This window comes from Marmota monax, unplaced genomic scaffold (genome assembly GCF_021218885.2).
Source record: "Marmota monax isolate L192 unplaced genomic scaffold, Marmota_monax_Labrador192_F-V1.1 WCK01_AAM20220418_F8-fsc00408, whole genome shotgun sequence".
NCBI classification, from domain to species: domain Eukaryota; kingdom Metazoa; phylum Chordata; class Mammalia; order Rodentia; family Sciuridae; genus Marmota; species Marmota monax.
The window spans coordinates 619186-645328 of record NW_026693691.1 but is presented as its reverse complement, the minus strand read 5'-3'; the positions used below and the strand labels follow the sequence as shown (position 1 = coordinate 645328).

Here is a 26143-nt window from a genome sequence, read left to right as displayed (position 1 = left end):
CATAACTATTTCAGCAAATTTTATTCATTTTTTTGTTTTTAGTAAGCTAATAATTTCAGAATCAACTTTGCATCTCACAAAACTTCTTATTTGTCTCCAACAAATGTTTTTCAAGCTTTACTTTATTGCCCAATTGTACCAAAATCCAAGTACAAGAATTTTAATATTTTTTATCTGAAAAAGCAACAAATTTTTACTTTTTATGTTTTGTCCCCTATTATCCCTTTAATCCTTTCTTTACATACATGGGAACCATATGTATATTAGACATCAAATCTAGGGTGATATCATCCCCAAGCTTGGAAGTCTATCTGCCCTGCATGCCAAGTCCATACCCTAACATATTGTAAGCATGACCTGTCAGAGTCCAGGCAAGCTATACCTCAGCCAATTGCAGTTCACACTAATATTCCATTCTGACAATCTGTGCCCCAAGCCTGGAATAATTTTTAGCAGAATACCTTCTCTTTTCTCATTATCTTCTTCCTCCTCTCCCCCTACCCTCCTTCTTGAACTTCATTTACTTCTTAAGTACTTTAATAACTATTTGTTTGCTGTGATGGTATTGAGAGAATTTGGGAAAAAAAAATTGAAGTCATTTATCATGTATAGTATGTAATTAATATGTAGGATGTGCAGGTCTGTATACATCTAACAAAAACAAAAACTTTATATGTATACACACGTATATGCAGACATACGTACTTTATACATACATACAAGCAATACACACACACATATACACATACATATATATGCCATTGAGAATTAACATTATAGGTAGAAACGTGTGTAAAAATGCAAACAGGAGCTTAGGTTTCATGTATATATATATATATATATATATATATATATATATATATATATATATATTTCTGAAAGGACTTGCATATTTTCTCTGCCTATCACCATCATTCTGAAAAATAGCATATTTTTTTTCATTCAGATAAATAGTTAAAATTACATGTTTTGTAATGTATATAATTTTCCCTCCTTTCACTAGGTAGAAAATGCTTACCTGTGTTCTCCTACTGTGAAGACTTGGAATCCTCAGACCACTACAGCTTTGATTCTCCAAGTGCTTCAGGATGTAAATGTGGTCTGATCTTTCCCTGATGGGCAGTTAAATCATGGACTCGCTGAACAATTTGCTTTGGACTGTCCTTCCAAAAGATGCTTTTGCTTCTCTCTTGAATGCTCATTAAGCATTTGTAGCTGACAAAGAAGAACAGGAAAACCGTGAACTGGCAAGTTATCTTACAATGAAAATTACGAGCACATCTTGCATCTGTCCAGTCCTAGTGTGTCTCTGTTTTGTGCAGAGGTGTTATGGAACTGCTCACCACAGCTCCATCAAGGTGACCAGAAACCAAACCAAACACATTGAAGGTGAAACAGAAGTCCACCATCGTCCCAAAAGGGGATGGGTGTGGAATCAGTTCTTTGTTTTAGAAGAACATATGGGACCAGATCCACAATATGTTGGAAAAGTAAGTTTTTTTAAAAAAAATTTGTTTCCTATAGTTTGTTTTTTTTTTTCCTCTCCTGAGAAATTGTGTGGTGAGATGAGAATGGAGTTGAATACGATTTGAAACATGAAGTGATTTTTTTTTTAATAGAAAGCTATACTTTGTATTGGAGAGCTTGAGGTATTTGTAAAAAATGAACACTTTCAATGATATTGCATCTCTTTTAAATCTTTTCCAGAATATTGAAATGTGCATCCTTTACCAGAACACTAGTGACTTTTTTCTTTTCTTAAGTAGGAAGGCTTAGTCAAAAACACAATTAAATTATTTTATAATATTGCAAAAGTACATTAGAATATGCAATGTCACTTATTGAAGCATTTATGTTTATTGGTAACTTTTTATCTCTTGCTAGTGCACATGAGGCTAAAAAGTTACTATGAACATAATATCTAATATGTTTCTGGTGATTGTTACAGAAATATATTCTTAATCAGCCTTTTGAAGACATGGATTTTTTTCTAATTCCCAAAAATTGTTGATAGATTTAAATACAGAGTAAATATGCACTAGTAATATGGGGTTTGAGAAAATCCCAAAATATTATGGGACAGAATAACCAGTAATATCAGAATAAGTTATCTTTCTTTAAAAAGTACAGATAAGAAAATTCAGTGGCTTATCCTTATCTTCAGAAAACTGTCTACTCAGTAGCATGGGATAACTTAGGTATATGTCATTTAGGTTCTAGAATAGAGTAGGAGGTTGAAAAGCTTAATTCTGATTAATTACTGATCTCTGGAAGCAGCACACAGATTTCTTCTGTTACCTATGGGAGAAAGCAAGCACAGCAGTGGAATCACCCTGACCACAGTGGCTCAGTGGCTTCTGTTACCCTGATTGACTGTTTCTTCTCATTTTAGCACTATTACTGAGGGAAAAAAAAAAAAAAAAACTATTCCATTCAAACAATGGTACTTTCCTTATGTGTAGACAGTTCAGGATCACAAACCATGTCTTCTACCCCTGGTCCAACAAGACTGTATCGCAGCTGCATTTTCCATACAACACAGGAGCCATGGTGTCAGAAACATAAGAAAATATCTGAAACAAGTCTATCATTTCCTCATATGCATAATAAAATGAGACAAATGACTCATGTCACTGTATGCTAGTTTCCTCTACAAAGTGTTGTATAAAAGACATGAAAGCAAAGGCACTAATATTAATACAAAATATATTGAATTATTAGAAAATCATTTTTGTTTTGAAATGCAAAATACATTTCTATAATCATTTCAGTTCTTGAAAAGAAGAAAATAATTGGGAACTGACAGAATTTTTTTCTTTTGGTGAGAAATAAGAGAAAGACATTTTATTATCAATTTATTATGCTTATTTCTTTTCATTTTAATTTCACTAAATAACAAATAAAATTTTCTGGAAATGGGAGAGAAAAGAGCAGATAAATTTTATTTTCTTTTGGCATGCTTAGTTTTGGTAGAAGATAAAAAATTAATCAGAAGATGGATTCTAAACAAATATTCTGAGATTGGGGGATGATGAATATATGAATGAGTGCACCTCACAGATCTGTATGTGGTAGAGGCTCGTGATCTATTGCACTCAGTGCAGGACCTGTGAAATTGTTATCCATTTAACTTTTTTGTAGTATCAATGGACAGATGTGTGTGCATGAAGGGCCACATTAAGGATGGCCCAACTTATATGAAATTTAAATAATCAGCGCTAGTATACAGCCACAACCATTCATTTATGTATTATGAGGGCTGCTTTCATTTCACAATAGCAGACTTCAGTAAAGATGAAACACTGTGGGACCCACAAATTTGAAGATTTTTAGCCTTGGCCATTTATAGAAATGTTCTTGAGCTCCTGGGTAAAATGTTTGCCACATAGTGTACTGGGTGTGAATGACTTTGGGTGCAAGTACTGAGATTTTTATTTTTATGCACTGACCTTTACCAATATGTCAAATGTAGTAATTCACAGAAAAGCATACCATGAGTTACAGGCTTTGTAACCATGTTAATGATTATGATAATTATTTGAAATTATTGGAACAAAAATCTTTCTGGTCAGTGTTTTTTTTTTGTTTGTTTTTTGAGTTAAAAGTGATTTAATGAGGGCAGAACAGGGAAGATTCACTTGACCCCCTCCCAACATCCCTCTTCAGATTAACCCTGAGACCCTGGAAGACCTACTCATCCAGTGAGACTTGCAGTCACCTTCGGAGGCTCAGGAACCTTCCATAGTTGAATGTGAGGGATATCTTTTTGGGGGGTTCAAAGAGGGAAGGATGATGACTCATGTTAATCGTAAGGTCAACAGAAAAATGGGACTCCTGAGCAAAATGGAAAAGGGACATCCAGTGGTTGCCTCTTCAAGGGTGTGGCTGTGACCATGTTACTTCTGCTTTGTCTTCTGCTGAGCTGGTGGTGGAGTGACTGTTGAGGGGCAGGACTCTGGCACCTTGGGTTGGCAGGGCTCAGGCACCTTGGATTGGCAGGGCTCTGGCACCTTGGATTGGCAAGGCTCAGGCACCTTGGGTTGGCAGGGCTCAGGCACCTTGGGTTGGCAAGGCTCAGGCACCTTGGGCTGGCAGGGCTCTGGCACCTTGGGCTGGCAAGGCTCAGGCATCTTGGGTTGGCTGGGCTCTGGCACCTTGGGTTGGCAGGGCTCAGGCACTTTGGTGTGACAGGGCTCCTTGGTTTGGGGAACACATGGTTCCTGGGGTGGAGGCTGGCAAGGCTGCTTCATCTGGTGCTGCTGCAGCTGAGGGGGTAGGGCGCAGGGCTGCTTCTGCTGCTCGGAACTCATGCTTGCACTGCCCATTCATTCATTATTCAGCCAGTCGTCCACAATGGCCAGGTCCACGTCAGGCACCAGGTGAAGAAGCTTGTGGACCAATGGCTATTGGGACACAGTGGTAGACTGACATGGACTCAAGTAAGTCCACAGGAGGTGACCCGGCCAGCAGATGCTCCACCAACAGTAGGTGTGTGTTTGGGGAGAGGAGGGGCGAGATGAAGAAGAGGAGCCATCTACACGCCAGGGTATTAAGGCCCAGCCTTACTGAAGCATGGTCAGTGGTTTTATTGACAAGAGTTTTCAGAGGTCTTCACTATTTTTATTGGTGTACCTTCCTGTGTAGTTTACTTAGAAAGTGCTTACTAGTCGACTTTGTTGTTCTTATTTTGTTGCTATTACATGCAAAAATAGAACAAATAACCCTCTATGCACATTATTTAGCATACATATAGGTAGAACTATAAGAGAGATTTAAAAAGTAGGATTCTATTCACATATAAATAATTATAATCTTGGAAAAATCACTAGATCCCTTTTAGAGGTGTTGAAGTATTTTATACTTTTATCAGTGGTGTATTAAAATGAGTGATTTTCTTCAGGTATGCTTTCAGAGATAGTTGTAAAACTTGGAGTTTTGCACATATGATAGGTGAAAAATAATATCTGTGCACTTTTAATTTGCATTTCTCTTATATTTATCAAATGCAGTCACTATAAGAGAAATGCAAATTTATTTAGGAGAGTTTTTTAAAATTTTATTCCTTAATTTGATATTATTTTCTTGCTGTCTTTGACATGGTAGAGATATATTGGTATATTCATAGAAATATATTAGTTTTTTAAAGTAAGGTATTAATAATTTTTCATATTTGTTTACTTTTTTGAATTGATTATGCTATTTTCTTTAGTAGGAATTTAATATTTTAATAGACAACAAATTCTTATCACTTTTTGGTTTAACCTGCATTTTGTTTGATATGTAATTTCTGAAGTTTGAGTGAGCTGGACTTCAGAATAAGAGATGTTCAGAATAAAACATTCTTTGGTCCTTAATGTCTTTAGTTTATCACTCATATTAGAAAGATAACTTATCAAATAAAAATAACTATTAAAAGTAGAAATCTTATGGTAAAGATATTAAGCTACAATTTAAGATATACTATTTGGTGATTAAAATATGAATTTAGGGCTATATTATATGTAGAGATCATATTTACCAGCAAAATATATACAAGATGTGTAGTTTATAATTACAGAATGTGTTGATCTCATTGGTAATATTTAGGAATGTTTAAATGCATGCAATTGATACAGTTTAAAAAGATACATTAAATTGATAATCTATTAAAACAAATCTGCCTATAATATGCTTCATATTATTTAATCAGTATCTGCTTATGATTACATAGATATTATACTCCATAAATACATATTATATTCATTTCAGTAATGTAGACAATTTATGTAACTCACCATATATATTTAAGAAAGGAAGATATGTTTATTACAGAGTGTTTGTGCAAGGACATTGTCCTCATCACACAATCTGGCAATTAAATAGAGTAGAAGTAAGCATTATAAACAAGAGAAAGACCAAAAAGTGTGTTTCTGTGTAGCAGCATGGTTTAAGCTAAAATCATCTAACCTACATAAATTTTTTTCTTAGCTATTTGGTATACTGAGATTAAAGATAGTTTTGATAGTAATAGGAGTTTTCATTTTTTTTCCTGAATTAAAAAAATGGATTATATTCTCCACAATCACTTTTTTATATTTAGGGAATATTTTCCTACAATTTAGTATTTTCCCTTGGTTATAAATCATAATATGATGAAAATATTACTTATGTCTGTTGAGAACTTGACTTCTAAATGTCTCTCATTCTCCTTTCCACTTGTGACTATACATATAGGAGTGGATGAGTGTAGATTGAAGATAATTACTGCCAACTTGCTTTGTTAAACAAAACAGCAAAAGTATAGTGAATAAGGAAGGAAGTCTAACAGTATAAAGGAACTAAGAAATGGCTTTGCAGAATTACTCCAGGAGAAAAAAGCAATGATGTGAACAGAATTTGTCTTGGCAGTGTCAAGGAATAAAATCTAAGATAGCTGATTCTTTCATGAAAATCACTTCCCAGTATATGCATCAGGAAATTCCCCTCTAGTCATAATGATTATTGCAATTTTTCTGTAGTTATTCATTTTTTTACTTAGAGGATAACCAGTAAATGTCTTTTAATACTGTATATTCAAATTAAATGAATGACTTTCAGGTTGTAGAGAGAATAAATCATGAAAAAAATTGGTAGAAAATTTCAGTCTTTTCAGAAAAAAATAGCTTTAATGTCATCATGAACTCTGAATTAAAAAGTAATGCACAGCACAAATGGTGGCAATTGTCACCCAATATTGTCCAAAAGATAAATTTTTTTCACTTTTATCATAACTTCATTGGAATGGAAAAATCCATGTATCAGAATATGACTTTTGAGTCTTATATATGACAATGTGATGACATAATGTCATGTGGACTTAACTATGAGTCACAGTTCTTCTGTGCAGATACAAACATTTTTTAGTCATCATATAGAAATTTATCTATTTGGATCTAGACCTAAAAGAAACTGGATTCAAAAACAGGAAATTTATTTGATAGATATAGCATTCATTTAATTTGCAGTGGTATAGGAGTTGCATTATTTTTTTTTCATTGTTGTTGTTTTTTTTTTTAATTTTTTGATATAGTAGATTCAACCTCAGAATGCCTTGTTACTGAGCTACATCACCAGTTATATTTTATTTTGAGACAGGGCCTCACTAACTTCCTGAGGGTTTTGAAAGATGCTGAGGCTTTCACAAACTTGCTGAGTCTGATATCAAATTTATGATCTTCTTTTCTCAGCCTCCTAAGTCACTGGGATTTCAAGCATGTGACATTTTGCCCTGCAAAACTTCTTCTTCTTTTTTTTAAATGAATTAAATAAGATTTTATTGTTAATTATATTTTTAGAGAATAAGTAGTATTTTATTTGAATAATGTAGAAAACATTTAAATTCATAAATGTATTTACCAATGTCATCAGTGCAAGACAATACATATTAAAAACAGCCTATAAATATGTATTCACATTGTAAACCACATATTATTATAAAAACACATTCTCGTGTGTGTGTGTGTGTGTGTGTGTGTGTGTGTTGTATTTGTATATCAGTGGTGATGAAACATATTTTTTTTTCCTCAAAGGGCATTTTGCTATAGTTGAAGACTTTTTTTTTTTCGCTGTAGTCTCCTTGTCTATTAGCTACCATTAGCACTGGTACAAGAGTCCATAATACTTAAAAGGCCTATGAAAATGTTTTAATTCACTTTCAAAGTAGAATAAAAAGATGAAAATGAGTATATTTAGTTTGTATTCTCTTGATCTTTCTATCAACATAATTATACATTGATTTTTTAACTAAAAAAGGCCCTAATAGGCAAAAAGACCAATGGTCCATGAAAATTCTGGAGGCATTTCTTCTTTTCGTGAAAGGCACTGAGTATTGAACCTAGGGGTGCTTAACACTGAGCAATATCACTTTGAAGTTGATCCTCCTACCTCAGCCTCCTGAGCCAATGGGCTTACAGGCATGCACCACCACACCCAGAGGCATTTATGAGATTTAGTTGTGACTCTTCAAGGGGTGATGCAGCTGTTCTTTGGTTAGTAGAGCCCAGGAGTACAGCTAAAGATTCTGTAACACATAGGACAACTCCCCCACAAAGAAATTTCTGACCCCAAATTGAAATAGTGGCAGGGTTGAAAAACTTTGTATAAGTGTACATTAAATGCACATGTATGTGCATGTGCATACATGTAAACAGGCAAGATTTATTTGTATGCTTATGCAAAATGTTTTATCAAGTGCATAATTAAAATCTGGAAAGTCATTCTAGATAATATCAGTAAACATGGGTGCTGGAGTGATATTGATTGAGTCACAGAAATGTTTGATTTACTTATATTATTTAGTTTAAAATAGGAATTCATTAACTATATTACTTTAGTAATAAAAAATGCATTTCAGAATTATAAATTTACAAATTCTATTGAGTGTTGATTATCAAAGTCTTGGTAGCAAGAGCCTCTTTCTTATCTAAGAAAAATTTATTAAACAAATCTGTTCTATTAAAGGAAAGTTTTCTATCATCCTTCCTGATTTCTCAAGTTGCACCAACACCACCAGGATAGCACAAACAATGACACTCTCAGAGGATGATTTTGTTTGATTTTGCCTTGTTTTATTTGTTTTCAATGTATTTATTTATTTTATTTGCAGAAAAAACAGGTTTTTCTACTATGAAGTCTGTTAGAGTTGGATTTTGGCTCCTTAATAATAATTATCAAAACAATGGAGTTCTGATTTAAAATCCCATACCCCAAATGTGCTCATTAGTATGTATCTTCCTATTTATCTTTTTTTGTCAATCTAATTAGTTATACATGATAGTAAAATGCTCTTTGACAAGTCATACATAAATAGAGTATAACCTCTTATTCTTCTGTTTGTACAGAATTTCATTCTTTAAGGCTGAGTTATACTCAATTGTGTATATATATACCATATTTTCTTTATCCATTCATCTGTTGAAGGACACCTAGGATGGTTCTATATTTTAGGTGTTGTGAATTGAGCTGCTATAAATATTGTTGTGGCTGCACCATGGTAGTGTGTTGATTTTAAATCCTTTGGGTAGAAACTGATGAGTGGGATAATTGGGCAAAATGGTGATTATGTTATTTTAATGGAATATTGTACTCTTTTTCTGACATAATGCCAAGTCATTCTAATAATCAAAAATGACAAGGTAGGATCATTGCACTCTTAATTCAAATATTGTACATGTGTGCTTTCATTTGTGGGATAGGTGATAAAATATTTTATTGCAATTTCATATATATCAATTTTTTGATTTTATACCTTCAAGTTAAGTTCTGGAGTAGAGTTCAAAATTATATGTTTCATCTAAGTTTTACGGTTATAATTAAATCATCTATCTACAACAGTGCTTTTCTTTACATTTTTATATCAAGTTTTTCTTGGTCAAATATTCTTGAGTATTTTGTCTACACTGTTATGGAAATGCCATTTATCCTCTGTCTTTCATTATCACATAGAATAAAAATTTAACTTTTCATTAGTTTATTCACTCTGACAATTTCTATTTTCAGTGCAATATTTTCAATCTTTTATATTTATTTTTATTTGCATTTTCATTAATTATTGTAATTTATTTTGTATTTCTCTTCTACAGATTTTTATCTACTTTTTTTATTTATCCTCTTTGTTCCCTTGTAATTGCTTCTCTAGGGATTTACCTCTGCTGTACTGGAAGTTGTATGTTTTATGTTTTTGACATAGTTTGTGACTCTCATTTTTTGCATATGTTTTTTTATTTTGTATGTAAAAACATATCTCCAAAGTAGAAGAAATGTCAAATTTTATTTTGTTTTCTATTTTTTAACATGCTTAATTTATTGTTACTTTTAAATCCCAAGTAATCATTCTTCTTATAATTGCTATTAAGATTCATGTAGAAAAGTATATGCTTATTTATAACATTAAACTACTTTGCTAACATCTTAATCCAATTTAAAGTTGACACATTTACAGTTATCTTAATACAAAGCCTTAGGATAAACAGAATTTATTTTTCTTTTTTCATATTATATTTGTCTGGCATGTTTTTCTTCATTAAGTTATTTATATATTTTACATTATTATTGAAATCATTTAAACCTTAGATCTTACTTAAAATTATCCACATTTACCAATGTTTTTGTTTCTCATTATTTCAATCCCATTTTTACTTTCTAATTTGATTTTCTTAATGACTACAGTCATCTTCCAGTTCATGTGTTGTTCTCCACATGGGCAGTTATTAAATATTGCAAATACAAGAAATACTTTATACATTGAGTCTAATTTATCTTTGTGCATGTCTGTGTGCAAATTTCTCCTTTATTTAAAAGTTGTTTGGATTGGAATCCATCTTAGAAATATATTAACATAATTACCTCTGTAAAGAGCCTTTTTCCAAGAAGGACACATTTTGATATCCTAGGGATTAGGACTTCAGTGTATTTGGGGTTTTCAGGGACACAGTTTAATCACAAAGGTCTGAAACCAGTATTTTTTTTTTTACTGAATTGGAATTTTAAGCTTAATTATATAAACACCCTGCCTATTATTTTTTTTTGAATTTGCTACTGACCCGTTTATTGATTCTGAAAATTCTTTTTTGGCATTATTTTATTCTGTTTATTTATGGCTTACTAATGAATTGTCCATCTAAAATTAGTCCTGGTGACCTCAGCCTCTTCATTTAAATATGTATATAAAATTGAAGATACTATTAGCTATTAGCATTCTACTTTTTAAATTTTTTTTATATAATGGCTCATCTTTTCTTGTTTTTACTTCCATTTTTTAAAATTCTCCTAAACCATCTATTTTTAATTATTCTTAACCACATATTGCATTGTTTAATTTATCTAATTGTTTTTAGTTTGGTTTATTTTTGCAAATGTGCTTATTTCTTTTGTTTACTTACTCATACTCGATTCCAAGGAGATTTGATCCTGTCATACTTTCTAAGTGTTTGCATAATGCTGTTCTTTAATGGTGTGTGAGTGAGTTGAGTGAATTGAGGATTTTGTTGGGGTCCTTTCAAACTATAGTTTTAGAAATAAAACACAGAGCCATATATCTTTTAATCTGCGGACAAAAAAATGCTTAATAATTTTGAAAAATGCTAGCAATTAATTCCTAACAACTGATTCCATATATTTAATATAACAACAACTAAAAATAAATCTAATATATCTTTCACCTGGATTGCACATTGGGGTTTTAATTTCCTACAGAATTTTTTTTTTAACTTGCACAAACATTTAATTGTTACTTATTTAGGGTGATAGGTATATTAAACTTTTATTTCATTGTCAAGTATTCTGGCTTTCTTGAAATATCTCCTTTCCAATTGTACACCTGGAGGAAATTGAAATCCTTGTTTTCGAATCATCAGGTTATGAGACTGTAGATTCTCCTTGTCAGGGCTCATGACCAGTTCAACTTCTTCAGAAGGGACTGGGGCTGGCTGCTAGTTTGAAATGGCTTCCCTGTCCCAGTATCTTCCCTTACTTTCTTTGCCCCCAGTGAATTATCTTTCAGTGATTCCAGCTCAGTTGTACTATATTGTCAATTTTAATATTTGTAGACCATTTCTAATTGTTAATCGAAGTGTCTTTATAAATGTTGCCTACTGTTTTTTAGTCATTATCTTACTTCAGGTTTTTCTTTGTACAAAAACAAGATTTGGAGTAGCTAATTTTTTTTTTTTAATATCCCTTCTGGAAATAAACAAAAGTGTTCTTTGACTATGTTTCAATATCTTTTTGAGAATGTAAAGATGAATGTTTCTAAATGTCTAGAAACATTTTAAGGTGTTTCTTAATTATAAAATAGATATATTTATTCCAAAAATGTTATTTCTTTATTAGTATTCACTCATATATTTTATCATTTTTTTTAGATTAAGAAAGAAAAATTTTTAACATAGCCCTTATTGTATTCAGAAAAAAAATCTGTTCTGTTATTTGATTGACATTTATTCAATGAATATTTAAAGACTTATTTATATTGGACCTAATAAAATAACATTTTTTAATTTCAAAAGGAAGCCTATAGGTCCTTTAGATACATTCAGTTTTGTTCTGTTTTGTTTGTTTTCTTTCATTAAAAAATCAGACATTCATCATAGGAGTTCCAGAATGAAATATAATCAATTCCTTTCCTCTAGGATTTCTAATGTTTTTATGTGTGTTTTACTATTTCTTACATCCCTAGAAATAGAGCAATAGATGCCTTGAAATCTTTTCCTCCATTAGAAAATAACATTACATATAAAAATAAATGTATACTAATTTCATTGTCTTTGGTTTACTTTGTTTGGAGCTACAGATTGATTACTGTTGAGTTTATTTCATAAAGATTTATGTCTAATCGGGATGTTTTCATTTCTTCAAAATTTATTGAACACGTCCTGCTTTCTGGTCATTATGTTGAGCATTATAATAAACAAAGTGGGGGATATTAACATTAAACTAATATTCACACAAATAAATATTCAACTACAAACTGTGATGAGAATCATACAGGAAATTGTACTTGCTGTACAATATAAATCCTAGATGTTAACATCTACAAGGGCTGAAGGAAGAATATTTTGAAGAAGGGACAGACAGGCTGATATTTAAAATGGAAGAGCAAATTATCAGGTTAAGAATAGCAGTGGGCTTGCAATCAGGGTGTATCCAGGCTGAGGGAGCATAAGCATTTGAACAACCTGAGTTGAGAGATACCTTATGCCTGGAAGAATCTGAAGAAGACCTGACACCTGTGGTTTCCGAAATTAGCAGTAGAGGAGAGAGAGAAGCTAGGCTCAGTAGACTGAATGCCACAGGCCTCTCCAGTAAATAACTGTGAACATAATATTCAGATAGATGTCAAGGCATTGTTAATGTTAATAAGAAAAGTATGTGGCATATTTGTGTTTATCAATAGATTTAATATTAAGAAATCATTCTTAATCTTCTATGAGAAACTACACTGTAGGAAATAAGAATGTTAGGAAAATTAAATGTAGGTTAATTTATATAAAGGAGTTAACATACCACAGTAACAAAGAGCATAGTTTTCTTATTTTTTCATAATAATTTTTTCTACTATTTGAGGCTTTGACCTTGGTAAGTTCAATATAGAAGACAGAAGTTTATTATGCATGTCAATATAGGTGGATGAATATGTTTGTTTCTATTTTACTTCAAATGTCACTGTCTTAACATGAATGATAGTTTTACTAAGAAAAATCTGCATGCCATATACTGTGCTTGGTTTTAGATGTCATTAATCATATAGCTCCAATGATTGATGAAATTAGGCAAGAAGGGAAGACAGTTTTGAGAACAAATGATTGTATTATATGCTAAGGGTGCTAACAATGTCAGGCATAGAGGACAGTGGTACAAGAAAGAATGGGTGCACTTGACTTTGACCAATATATGGAAGGCACTTCAGAAGAAAAGCTGAAAGAGATATGTTGCTATTACTATAAAACAAGACAGACAAGTTTGGCTGGTGAAGAGAGAGAGTGTGGAATTTTAAGATCTACATATGAAAAGGTGACTGAGTAGATTTCAAGTACAAAAAAGAATAATTGGATCACGCTGTACCTGTTGACAAGTAAGAATGGGAAAGATGCAGGAGATAATAGATGAGCCACAGCATGCTCTCCTGGTATTATCCAAAAATGTACAGGGATGCACTGAAGAACTTCTAGGTAGAAAATGACAGAAAACAAAAAGACAATATTGGCTGTAGAGAGGATGCTTTACCTGTCCAAAAATCTAGACTAGAATGCGATAGTTTCAAAAGAAATTGAAAGGAGGAATCAGGAAAAATAAATAAATATAGATTTGAATAAATTTTGTTGCTATTGAAAGTGAAGAATGAGAAGGAAAGACCACTTAAAGATGGTCTGCAGGCTTCTGATGGTACTGAAGGGATAACTAGTAAACGAGGAGTCTCACGTCTGCGAGTGAGGCTGCTGGGGTTGAACAGGCTGTGTCCAGGATTCAGGTAGGCAGACTAAGACACATGCACACACTAGAGGAGAGATGAGAGCTGAAGAGCAGCAATGAGAAAAGTGGTTGAATGGATGATGGAAGGTACAAATGAAGATATAGGGAAACATGCATCCATTTCTTTTTTAGTTAGAATTTTGGGGAGCACGTGATTTTAAGGGCAAGAAAGAAAGAAAAAATGATTGTAAAATGAAATTCTACAGAGGAAGCAGAAACAACAGGGTGGAAGTAAAAATCACAATTGACAAGGAGAGAGTCTCAAGGAACAAGTGGACAGAAAGAATAAGTAGAAGAATTATATTGTTTCAGACAAATTTATACCTGAGTGGTTATTTTCTTCTGTATAGTTTTAGTGGTGCTCCAGAGCTGAGCAGTACTCCAAAGTGTTGACTAGGGATAGAGGAAGGCACTGAACTAAAACAAACCCCTGCAGCCTTTGGTTATTTCTGATATAGACCTATTACTCTCCAGTGCTTGCAACATCATTCCCTCACAATTAATGATCCAGGGCATGTAAAAAATCTGATATTCCTCAGCGTGCTTCTGAATTCTTCTCCTGTGCTTTCATGATTTATGCAATGTTTGTGTTGGCTAGTAATCTCCTGCTGGCTCTTGAAGGAAACCATGTTAAATTAGGTTAATAATAGGAAGTAATTTATTAGCTTGCTAACCTGAAAAGTAGAACATGCTTCCGGCATGTGTAGAATCAGAGATACAAATGATATGATTAGGATTCTAACTAATCCCCTAAAGTGACAAAATCACAAAGCATGTGAGGACCAAGTCCAAAGATTTGCAGACAAGAGTTCAGTCAGTTGCTGTATGCTGCTATATAAAGGATCTTCTTCCTTGAAGCTAAGTATGGAAGAGTTTAAAGTGACAAAATATTTGTCAATTACAGATATTAGGCCTATCTTTTAAGACATCTCATTTTTAGGTACTAATTTATTGGTTAAAAAAAAAAAAACTACACTGATTAACTTAAGCAAAAATGTAAGTGCACACATGTGTGTGTGTACACACACAAATAAAACCTAAAAATATAAAATGAGAACTGGGGTTGTGGCTCAATGGTAGAATGCTCGATTTGCATGTGCGAGGCCCTGGGTTTGATCCTCAGCACCATAAAATAAATAAATAAATAAATATATATATTGTATTATACATATACATATATATATATATATGTATTGTGTCCAACTGTCCAACTACATCTAAAAAATAAGTATTTTAAAAAATTTATAAAATGAGAAAAATTCATATTGTTGAAAATCTCACATCCTTCTTTGAGGTTTTCTTTCTTTTTTTCCTTACACTTTTTTCTTTCATTGTTTCTTTTTTTATTTGTTTTAATGACTACTGTTCAGGGCATAACTGAAACTAGTAACTGTCAAAATGTGCCAAAGAACTTAAGTCTTGATTTATGAAGTAATCATTGGGAAAATCATTGACTTATCATAAAGGATTTAGATTAGTGCTGCTCAAGGGAACATTCTGAGGCTGGGGTCATGCTCTATGTCTGCATTGTCCATTATGGTAGTTATTAGCTACATGTGGCTAGTGAATATTTGAAATGGGGCACATGTAACAAAGGAACTGGATGTTTATATTTTATTAGTTTAAACTTTATGTGGTGTTCATATATATGTTCATATTGTGTGAATATCCTATAATGAATCCTGCTTATATATAATTAATATATTTATTTTAAAAGTAGGAATAATAGTAATGATAATAGCAATAGAAAAGAGATCAGTAGAGAAGAGCAAGCAGATCATGGAGAGAGAGTTAAGAGGCATAAGGAAGGCAGTGGGGAATGACATTGATCAAATTATGTTGTATGCACACACAGATGTGGCATAACAAAGCCCAATATAAGTACAATGAACCAATAAAAAATTAAGTAGTTACTTGTTACTGATAACATCCATATTAGACAGAAAATATTTAGACCAATAAGGGAGAAATTTTGCCACATTTACAAAATATATGCAGACATAGCAGTCTGTGAAAGTCATATAAATGCAGGGGCATATGGAATGAGATTAAAAACTAATGATCATAAAATATAACTGTAATATGGAACAAATCTTATAAAGACCAAAAGAGTTATGCCTTAATCTTCTTGATTCAAATAACATTTATTGTTTGGTTTTAGTGAGGAAAATTATTAATATAATAACTACTAGAACCATTTTCAAAATAATTATTATCACTTATTAATTGTGCAAATTAATGGATTTTTACTGCAACATTTACAAACTGAAAATATCATGCCTTGGTCACATCTACCCTGCCTTCTGCCATCTCTTTCCCTATTTCTTTCCCTTCTTTATCTGATATCCTTTCCTGTCCCTTAAAGTCTCTTCACTTGCAATTCATTTTAATTTTTTTTTTTAATTTTCATATATGGGAGAACTTGTAAAACTTGTTTTTTTCTGTGTCTTATTTCTCTTAACATGATGTCTTTCACTTGGAATAACTTTCCTCCAAGTAATATGATTTTATTTTTCTTTGTTGATGAATAATATTCTACTGCATACATACAAAATATTTTCTTTATTCAAATATCTCTTGATAGGCACATGGGCTGATTTCATATCTAACCTATTGTCAACAAAGCCACCATAAACATTTATATGCAGGTATCTCTTTTCTATGCTTTTTTTTTTTTTTTTTGGTTATATACTCAAGAATGGGACATCTGGGTAATATGTGAGTTTTCTGTTGTATTTTGGTATGTTTCCCCAAAGCTCTTAAGTTGAAAACTTTGTCCCAGGGGCAGCATTGTTCAGAGGTAGACCTTTTGGAGAGTGATTGGATCATGAAAGCTGTAACCTTATCCCTGGAGTAATCAATTGGATGGGTTAATTGTTTAACTACTGGGAGGGGATAGAAACTGTATACAGGTATATCAAGGAAGGAAGTCACTGTAGGTTGTTCTTTTGCTGTTGCATAAATTTTAATTTAATGTAATCTTCTGTCAATTTTTCCTCATTTCCTGAATTTTGGAAGCCATACTCATGAAATCACTTACCATACAAATATCCTGAAGTGTACTTTACTATGTTTTCTTCTAATAGTTGCTAAGATTCAGGTCTTACTTTAAGGCCTTTCTCCATTTTCGGTTGATTTTTGTACAAGGTGCATGATTGGATTCTGTTTCAATCTTCTGTATATGGATATTCAGTTTTGCCAGAACCATTTTGTGAGTAGGCTGTCTTTTATCCAATGTATGTTTTATAATATTTGTAGAGAACCTGTTGTAGATGTTGGCTTATTTCTGAGTTCTCTGTTTTGTTTCATTGGTCTACAATGCCAATAACATGCTGTTTTGTTACTATGACTCTGTAGTATGTTTTCAGACCAAGTACTGTATGCCTCAAACATTTCCCTTCCTGATCATGATTTCTTTTTCTATTTGGGATATTTTGTTCTTTTATAAAAATTATATTTTATACTTATTTGGAATAAGTAATTGGTATGCTCATGGAGATTGCATTTAATTTATACATTTCTTTTAGTTATTAATTAATAATAATTCTTCCAATCTAAGAACATGGGGGTCTACCACCCTCTATTGTCCTATGTTTCTTTTTTCAGAGTTTTGTAGTTTTATTATAGATTTATTTCACCTCCTTGGTTAAGTAAATTCCTAGCTATTTTAATTGTTTGAGACTATTGTGTCTTGGATTTCTTTGCTCACTTCGTACTCAGAGACTTCATTTTTATCCTGCTACTTTGCTGAGTTTAGTTATCAGATCAAGAGTCTTTTGGTGCAGTGTTTTAAGGTTCTCAGTGTATAGAATCATATCATCAACAAAAAGGAATAATTTGACTTCTTCATTTACTATTTCCATAACTTCTAATTTTTTCTTTTCCCTAATTGCCTGGTTTAAAATTCTTAGTACTAATATGAATAAGAGTGGTAAGCTTGTTTTATTCCTGATCAGAGAGGAAATGTGTTCTGTTTTCCTGCACTTGGTATGATGTTGGCTATGGATTTGTCATGTGAGATATGATTCCTGTAAATCAAATTTACTCAGTACTTTTATTATGAAAACTTGTGTTTTATCAAAGGATTTTTTCTGAAGTTTTTGAGATGATCATGTGATTTTTATCCATAATTCTATTTGTGTACAGTATTAAATTTATAGATTTGTTTTGATTAAGATATACTTGAATCCCTGAAATGAAACCAACATGATCATGGTGATGTTGAATTTGATTTTCAAGTATTTTGTTGAGGTTTTTGCATCTGTGTTTATCAGTGATATTGGTCTATAAGTTTATTCCTTTTTTTCCCTTCCTCTTTGTATTTGTTTTTGTGTCCTTATGAGTTTGGGAAGCAAATAATGGTTTCATAAAATAAGTGTAGATGAAAGGGTACCTTCCATTTGAATTATGGAATAGTTTGAAGAGTGTTGTCATATTATTATTTTAAAATCTGCAAAATTTTAGCAGTTACTTCTTCTTAATCTGCTTTTTCAATTGTTGAGATATATATTATGGCTTCAGCATTACTAACAATTTCAGTGTGCTAATATTTGTGATTGTTTTATCTTCTTTGTGACTTTCTTCCTGATCAATATATATTGATGTTTTCTCCTCTAATTTTCACCTACTATCAATTTCTCTGAATATAAGTACCACTACCCCTGCTTACTTTCAGGTTTCATTTACTTGGACAATTATTCACCATGTTTTCACTTCAGTCTGTGTATATCATTACAGGTGAGGTCATTTTACTCTTGTTGTTCCTGTCATTTTTTTGTGGCTTTTCTTGGGACTATTTTCAATATCCATATTTATTTTTTACCATCATTATTCACCTTGGGAGTTAGATTTTTGCCATATTAATAATATTTGTTTCTTTTCTATTTCTCATTTGTGTGTCTAATATTTTTTTTTAATTTGTTCTTTTTAGATATACATGACAGTGAAGTGTATTTTGACATATACACAGGTGGAGTATAAAGATTCTGTTCTTGTAAATGAATGAGTTGGAGTTAAACTGAAGGAAGAACCAAGAGATTTCAGCTGTAGTACAGCCCATTTAACACTCTAGATATAGCTGGGTCTGAGTATTGCCACTGATACCCTTTTCCTTGGATTTACACTACTACTGCCACAAGGCTACTGCTTAGCTATACTTGTTATCACAACACTGAAAAATACCTATATTCCTTTTGAAATTCATATTTCTTGATCATCTATCAAAATTCCAGACAAGAATCTGTGCTTCCTTAGCTGTGGAGTAGTGGTCTTCCAGCCTCAGGTGGAGAAGATGCAAAATCTGGATTCTAAATGTTTTATAACTAAGACAGAACTCTGTCTGCCTGAATTCCCAAAGTAGGGTATCAAGTATTCAAAAGTAAATGGGTGCATATAAAAGTTATAGATTCATGTAGACACACAGGTACAACTAAATATTGTTTAGCGTTTCTATCCCGAGTAGGAATGTTTAATATCATTCACTTTGACTTCATTACTTTATGTGTAATGAAGTCAAAGTGAAAGATATATCAAATATAATTCATATATCAAATATAATTCATATTACTTTAAGACAAATAGAAACTCAGAAAAATTCAGAGGATTGGTCTTTTGTAAACTTATTTGCCCACCAATCTATTTTGAATAAAAGAGGTTTTAGTTATTAGGTTATATATATGAAACTTAAGGTAATGATTCATAAACTTGTTCTGGAACATCTTGTCTGCTTGGTAATTGCCCTTTCAGTTCATTAACTACTTTGCATGCATGAGTTCTCTCTACTGCTGTATCAAAATTATTAGAAGTATCAAGCACATTTATACTATTCAAGGCAGTATAAACTATCTTTAATTAAAATAAAAGAACACTAAGCTGAAAGGAAATGATATAAGATAGTCATATACATTTTGCTTGGAATTATATTTCCTTCTTCCATGATTTATGTTTTTTTGCCTTCTTTTTAATTTTTTCCTTTGGTGTTGCTGCTCCTAATCTTCACTGTTGCCTATGTTACTGAATATTATTTGAACCCTGTTATTTTTGTTCCACTGAATTAAATTAACCATGAGTAATTTTTAGTTTTATTACTATTTTTATTATGTTTATATCGAAAGGATATAAATACCTAATTAAACATCAATTATTAGCACAAACTATATCAAGTAAATATCAACATATTACTTGAGGGAAGAGCCCAGTATTTAATTCAGCTGTCAGAGACCAAAGACTCTTTCTGAAAAGCTGTTAATTTACACATACATTGTTTTTTATCCTTGCTTTTCAAGTGCAGTTTTCTTGAGTCTGTAACAAATGTTGAAAACAAGAAACAAGATGATAACATATACTAAATTTGGGTTAATGTGTAAAAATAAGTCTTAAATCTGGTATATGTTATTTTGGGTCACATATCAATAAGGTATGTATCTATCTATGGTTCTTAAATTTCATTGTTTATTTGAATCTGGTGCATATTTTTAAAAATTCCATTGCCACAGTGAATCTTATCAACATGCTCATCCATAAGAAATTAATTTAAAAATAACCATGAATAATTTGCAGAAATATCAATAGAGGGAAGTGAGCAAGGTGTGGGAGAAAGGAAGGAGAAGGAAAGGTGTTGGGGACTGAAATTGACCAAGGTATATTCCCTGCTTTTATAGTTATGGCAAAATAATTCTACTGTCCTATATAACTAAAAAGAACAAATAAAAAATAATCCCAGTGTCAAGACACTATAAGATCATTGAAGTCTGGAAAACTGAAAATAGGAGACTGAAATCAATATTTATTTAAGCTACAAACATGCAATGAAGTTAGTGTTTATCTTTGAAAATCACTCATATTTAGAATCATTTTACTAAATTAATAGCATTAGATACAATGATACATTGTGTAAAGTGTCATGGACCTTTGAAAGTGTTAGTAATCACTATTCTGTCTTAATAATTGACACCCAAGAAATAATGACCATCTTATTCACACACATACACACACACACACACACACACACACCTTTTTTTATCATCTTATATAAAGCAGCAGGCTTTTGGTGAAATTTCTATGAAAGTATTCTTCCTGTTTTAAAAAGATACCTATAAATGAGATAGAATACTGTTTTTTCCTCTCTATATATGTCTTCAGGTAACCTTTTTAATTTATTATGCTTATATAGACATATATGCAAATGTATATATTATGTGTACATCAATTATTTGGATTGTCATACACTAACATGTTTATTGATGTGATGTATACACTTAATGGGAAAACTAAACAGTACAATTATAATACAACTGACATTCTTCTTCTTCCTTACAGTTGCACACAAAGTCCTGTCTTAGACATAAAAACCAATTTACAATACTTTTTTCTTTAATTTTAAAATTACTACTTTATACCTTGATTTCTTGCTATGGTATATGAGCATCTAATGGTTTACACTAATTATACATCTTCTTCTCTTCTTATGTTATCATTCATTCACATTTCTATTTTTTTTACTTTTCTCATATTTTTAAATTTGTTTTAATTAGTCATATATGAATTCACTTTAATACATCATATATAATAGATTATAATTTCTCATTCTTCTGGTTATACATGGTGTAGAATCTCACTGGTCATATAGTTATATATGTACATAAGGCAATAATGTTTGATTTTTAAAAACAAGTTGAGTACCCCTAATATATAAAGTTTGTAATGCCACAAAATCAGTAACCTATTTGGAAAAATCCACACCAGACATCGAGTAACAGGTCACAGTCAAAAAGCAGGAACACTGAGAGTATTTTGTAAAATCATTTTCATGCTATGCATTTAAGGTATATATGAAACAAAATGAATTTCAAAATTAAACTTGGATTCTCTCCCTAAGACTTTTTATTATGTATGTATATGTGAATATTCCAAATGACAAATATAAACAGATTAAAAAAAAATGCTTAAAGTTCCAAACACATCTGGTCCAAAGTATTTTGGAGGACAAATATACAAAATCTATATGTAATATGCTGACACTATCAACAGGCTGCAGTTATTTCACAAATTATATACATCACGTACATGATGATACAATGATTCCTGGACTTGGCTTTAGAAGGCATTCAACTGGATTATGTGCTTGGGTGACCTTCATCACTGTTCCCTTTGATTATGTAACCCAGACATCTAAATATATTTCTTCTAAAATGTTACATATTTTTCCAGGAATAAGTACAGTTGTGACCACAGTGTCTGACTAGCCAATAAATGTTCTGCTTTGATTGTATTCATGATTAAAATCTCCAAAGAGTATTTTTTTTCTTTTTCTTTTCCACTTTTGTTTAATTAATCCATTATATTTTCACATCTTGATGGGATTCATTCTTACATATCCATACATGCACACAATACAAAAATACAATTTGGCCAATATCACTCCAAAGCACTTACCTAAACTTTTTCTTTCATTAAAAAAAAAAATATTCAGGCTGGGAATGTGGCTCAAGCGTAGCGTGCTCGCCTGGCATGCATGCGGCCCAGGTTCAATCCTCAGCACCACATACAAACAAAGATGTTGTGTCTGCCAAAAAAAAACTAAAAAATAAATATTAAAAAATTCTCTCTCTCTCTTTCACTCTCTCTTTAAAAAAATATTCTAATTTGTTATATATGACATCAGAATGCAATTCAATTCATAGTACATATATTTAGCACAATTTTTCATGTCTCTGGTTGTACAAAGAAGAGTCACACCATTCATGTATTCATACAGGTAATTGGGGTAATGATGTCCATTTCATTCCACTGTCTTTCCTATGCCCTTACTCCCTCTCTTCTTCTCCCTCCCCTTTGCTATATCAAAATTTCCTCCATTCCTCCCATGCCCCCTGCCATCTGCTTTATGAATCAGCATCCTCATATCAGAAAAAACTTTCACCTTTTGGATTGAGGGATTGGCTTACTTCATTTATCATAATATTTCTACAGCTCCATCCATTTACCTGCAAATGTCATTAATTTATTCTATTTTAATGCTGAGTAATATTCCATTGTGTATATATACCACACTTTCTTTATCCATTCATCTACTAAAGGTCATCTAGTTTGGTTCCACAATTTAGCTATTGTGAATTGTGCTGCTATAAACATTGATGTGGCTGTGTTAATATAGTATGCTGTTTTTTAAGTTTTTTGGGTATAAACCAAGAAATGGAATAGCAGGGTCAAATGGTGGTTCCATTCTATTTTTTCCAAAGAATAGCCATACTGTTTTCAGATTCGTTGCACCAATTTACAGTCCCACCAGCAATATTTGAGTGTGCCTTTCTCCCAACAGCCTCGCTAAAACTTATTGTTGTCTATATTCTTAATAGCTGCCATTCTGACTGGAATAAAATCTTATAGTAATTTTGATTTGCATTTCCTAATTACTAGAGATCTTGAAATGTTTTTATATATTTATTGATTGGGTTATTTGGTTTTTGTTTTTAAGATTTTTTATTTCTTTATATATCCTAGAAATTAGTCCTCTGATGTGCATGTGGTAAAAAATTGCTTCCACTCTGTAGGCTCTCTATTCACCTCTCTGAATATATATTTTTCTGAGAAGAAGCTTTTTAATTTTGATCCATCCCACTTATTGATTCTTTATTTTGTTTCTTATGCTATAGGAGTCTTATTAAAGGAATTGGGGCCTAATCACACATGATGAAGATTTGGTCAAACTTTTTTTTTTTTTTTCCTATTAGGCTCAGGGTCTCTGGTCTAATTCCTAGGTCCTTGGTCCACTTTGAGTTGAGTTTGTGCATGGTGAGAGATAGGGTCTTAATTTCATTTTGTTGCATATGGATTTCCAGTTTTCCCAGCACCATTTGTTGGAGCTGTTATCCTTTCTCCCATATTTGTTTTTGGCTCCTTTGTCTAATATGAGATAACTATATTTATGTGGGTTTGTCTTTATGTCCTCTATTCTGTACCATTGGTCTACATGTCTTTTTGATACCAATACCATGCTGTTGTTGTTACTATTGCTCTGTAGTATAGTTTAAGGTCTGGTGTAGTGATGCCACCTGCTTTGCTCTTCTTACTAAGGACTGCTTTAGCTATTCTAGGTCTCTTTTTATTTTCCAGATGAATTTCATGACTGTTTTTCTATTTTTATGAGGAATGTTATTGGGATTTTGATTGTAATTACATTAAATCTCTATAGTACTTTTGGTAGTATGGTCATTTTGACAATATTAAATCTGCCTATCAAAAGAAAAAGGGAGATCCATCTTTTAAGGTCTTCTTTAAATTATTTATTCAGCATTTTGTAGTTATCCCTGTAGAGGCCTTTCACTTCTTTCATTAACTTGATTCCCAAATATTTTATTTTTACTTTTTTGAGGCTATTGTAAATGGAGAAGTTTTCTTAGTTTGTTTCAGAAGGCTTATCAGTGATGTACAGAAATACTTTGATTTATTCGTGTTTATTTTATATCTTGCTCCTTTGCTTAATTCATTTATTAGTTCTAGAAGTTTTCTGGTGGAATTTTTTGGATCCTCTAGGTATTGAATCATACTGTCAGGAAATAGTGACAATTTGAGTTCTTTTCCTATGTGTATCCCTTTAATTTCTTTCATATTTCTAATTACTCTGGCTAGATTTTCAAGAACTAGTTAAATAGTAGTGGTGAAAGAGGGTATTCCTGTCTTGCTCCAGTTTTTAGAGGAAATTCTTTGACTATTTCTCCATTTTGAATGATGTGGGCCTGGGGCTTAGAATAGATAGCTTTTAAAATGTTGAGATATGTTCCTGTTATCCCTACTTTTGCTACTATTTTGAACATGAAGGGTGCTTTATTTTATCAAATGCTTTTTCTGCATCTATGCAGATTATCATATGATTCTTGTCTTTCAGTGTATTGATGTGATGAATTAAATTTATTGATTTCCATAAGTTGAACCAACTTTGCATCCCTGGGATGAACCCCACTTGATCATGGTGAACTACCATGAACTATCTCTTTGCTATGGTTTTGTATTTGATTTGCCAGAATTTTATTGAGAAGTTTTGTATCTATATTCATTAGAGATATTGGTCTGAACTTTTTTCTTTGATGTGTCTTTTCCTGGTTTTGGAATCAGGATGATATTAGCCTCATAAATGAGTTTGGAAGTGTTCTCTCTTTTTATATTTCATCAATTAATTTGGGGAATATTGGTATTAGTTCTCCTTTGATGGTCTTGTATAACTCAGCTGTGTATCCATCTGGTCCTGGGCTTTTCTTGGTTGGTAGGCTTCTGATGGCATGTTCTATTTCATTGTTTGAAATTTATCTGTTTAATTTGTATATGTCATCCTGATTCAGTTGGGGAAAACCATATGATGCTAGAAATTTATTGATGTCCTTTATTTTACTGTGAATATAATTTTCCTAAATAATTTCTAATTATCTTCTGTATTTCTGTAGTGTCTGTTGTGACATTTCCTTTTTTATTACATATGTTAGTAATTTGAGTTTTCTCAATGCTTCTCCTCATTGCCATGGGTAAGTGTTTATCATTTTTACTTATTTTTTTAAAGAATTGACTTTTTATTTTATCAATTTTTTTTATTGTTGGTTCCAATTTTATTGATTTAGCTCTGATTTTAATTATTTCTCAGTCTTATATTGCTTTTGGTATTGATTTATTCTTCTGTTTCTAGGACTCTGAGGTGTAACCTTAGGTCACTTATTTGTTGACTTCTTCTTCTTTTGAGGAATGAACTCCATGCAACAAACTTTCCTCTTTGGACTGCCTTTACAGTGTCCCAGAAATTTCAATATGTTGTATCAGTGTTCTCATTTACCTCTAAGAATTTTTTAATCTCCTCTTTGATGTCTTTTGTAATCCATTGTTCATTCAATAGCATGTTACTTAGTCTCCAAGTTTGGGAGTAGCTTCTATTTTTCATTTTATCATGGATTTCTCATTTCATTCCATTATAATATTATAGAATGCAGGGCAGTATCTCTATTTTATTTTGTATTTACTATGAGTTGCTTTGTGGAATAATATATGGTCCATTTTAGAGAAAGATCTGTGTGTTGCTGAGAAGAAAGTATATTTTCTCATTGAAGGATGAAATATTCTATATATGTAAGTTAAGTCTATGTCATTGATTGTATTATTGAGTTCTATAGTTTCT

General features: G+C 31.9%; 2 protein-coding genes across 4 annotated transcripts in view; one reads left to right on the top strand and one right to left on the bottom strand.

Moving 5' to 3' along the window:
- The first annotated feature begins 970 nt into the window (after positions 1–970).
- Positions 971–26143, top strand: part of Cdh18 (cadherin 18) — a 319062-nt gene continuing 293889 nt past the window's right edge. Inside the window, exon 1 of one of the 2 annotated variants that reach the window (XM_046459923.2) lies at positions 971–1490. In XM_046459923.2, the coding sequence (XP_046315879.1) occupies positions 1263–1490 (228 nt within the window). In that variant the 5' untranslated portion in view covers positions 971–1262. The remainder of the gene's footprint in view (positions 1491–26143) is intronic. The other variant, XM_046459924.2, reaches the window with a different exon arrangement.
- LOC124103349 (cornifin alpha) lies at positions 3884–4310 on the bottom strand. 2 transcript variants are annotated; one of them, XM_046459927.1, is made up of 2 exons: positions 4155–4310; positions 3897–4010 (listed from the first exon to the last, which is right to left on the bottom strand). In XM_046459927.1, the coding sequence occupies exons 1-2, from the start codon at positions 4308–4310 to the stop codon at positions 3897–3899; spliced, it is 270 nt and encodes an 89-aa protein (XP_046315883.1). The 2 variants fall into 2 exon arrangements, with proteins under 2 accessions (XP_046315882.1, XP_046315883.1); XM_046459926.2 differs by having other exon boundaries at positions 3884–4310.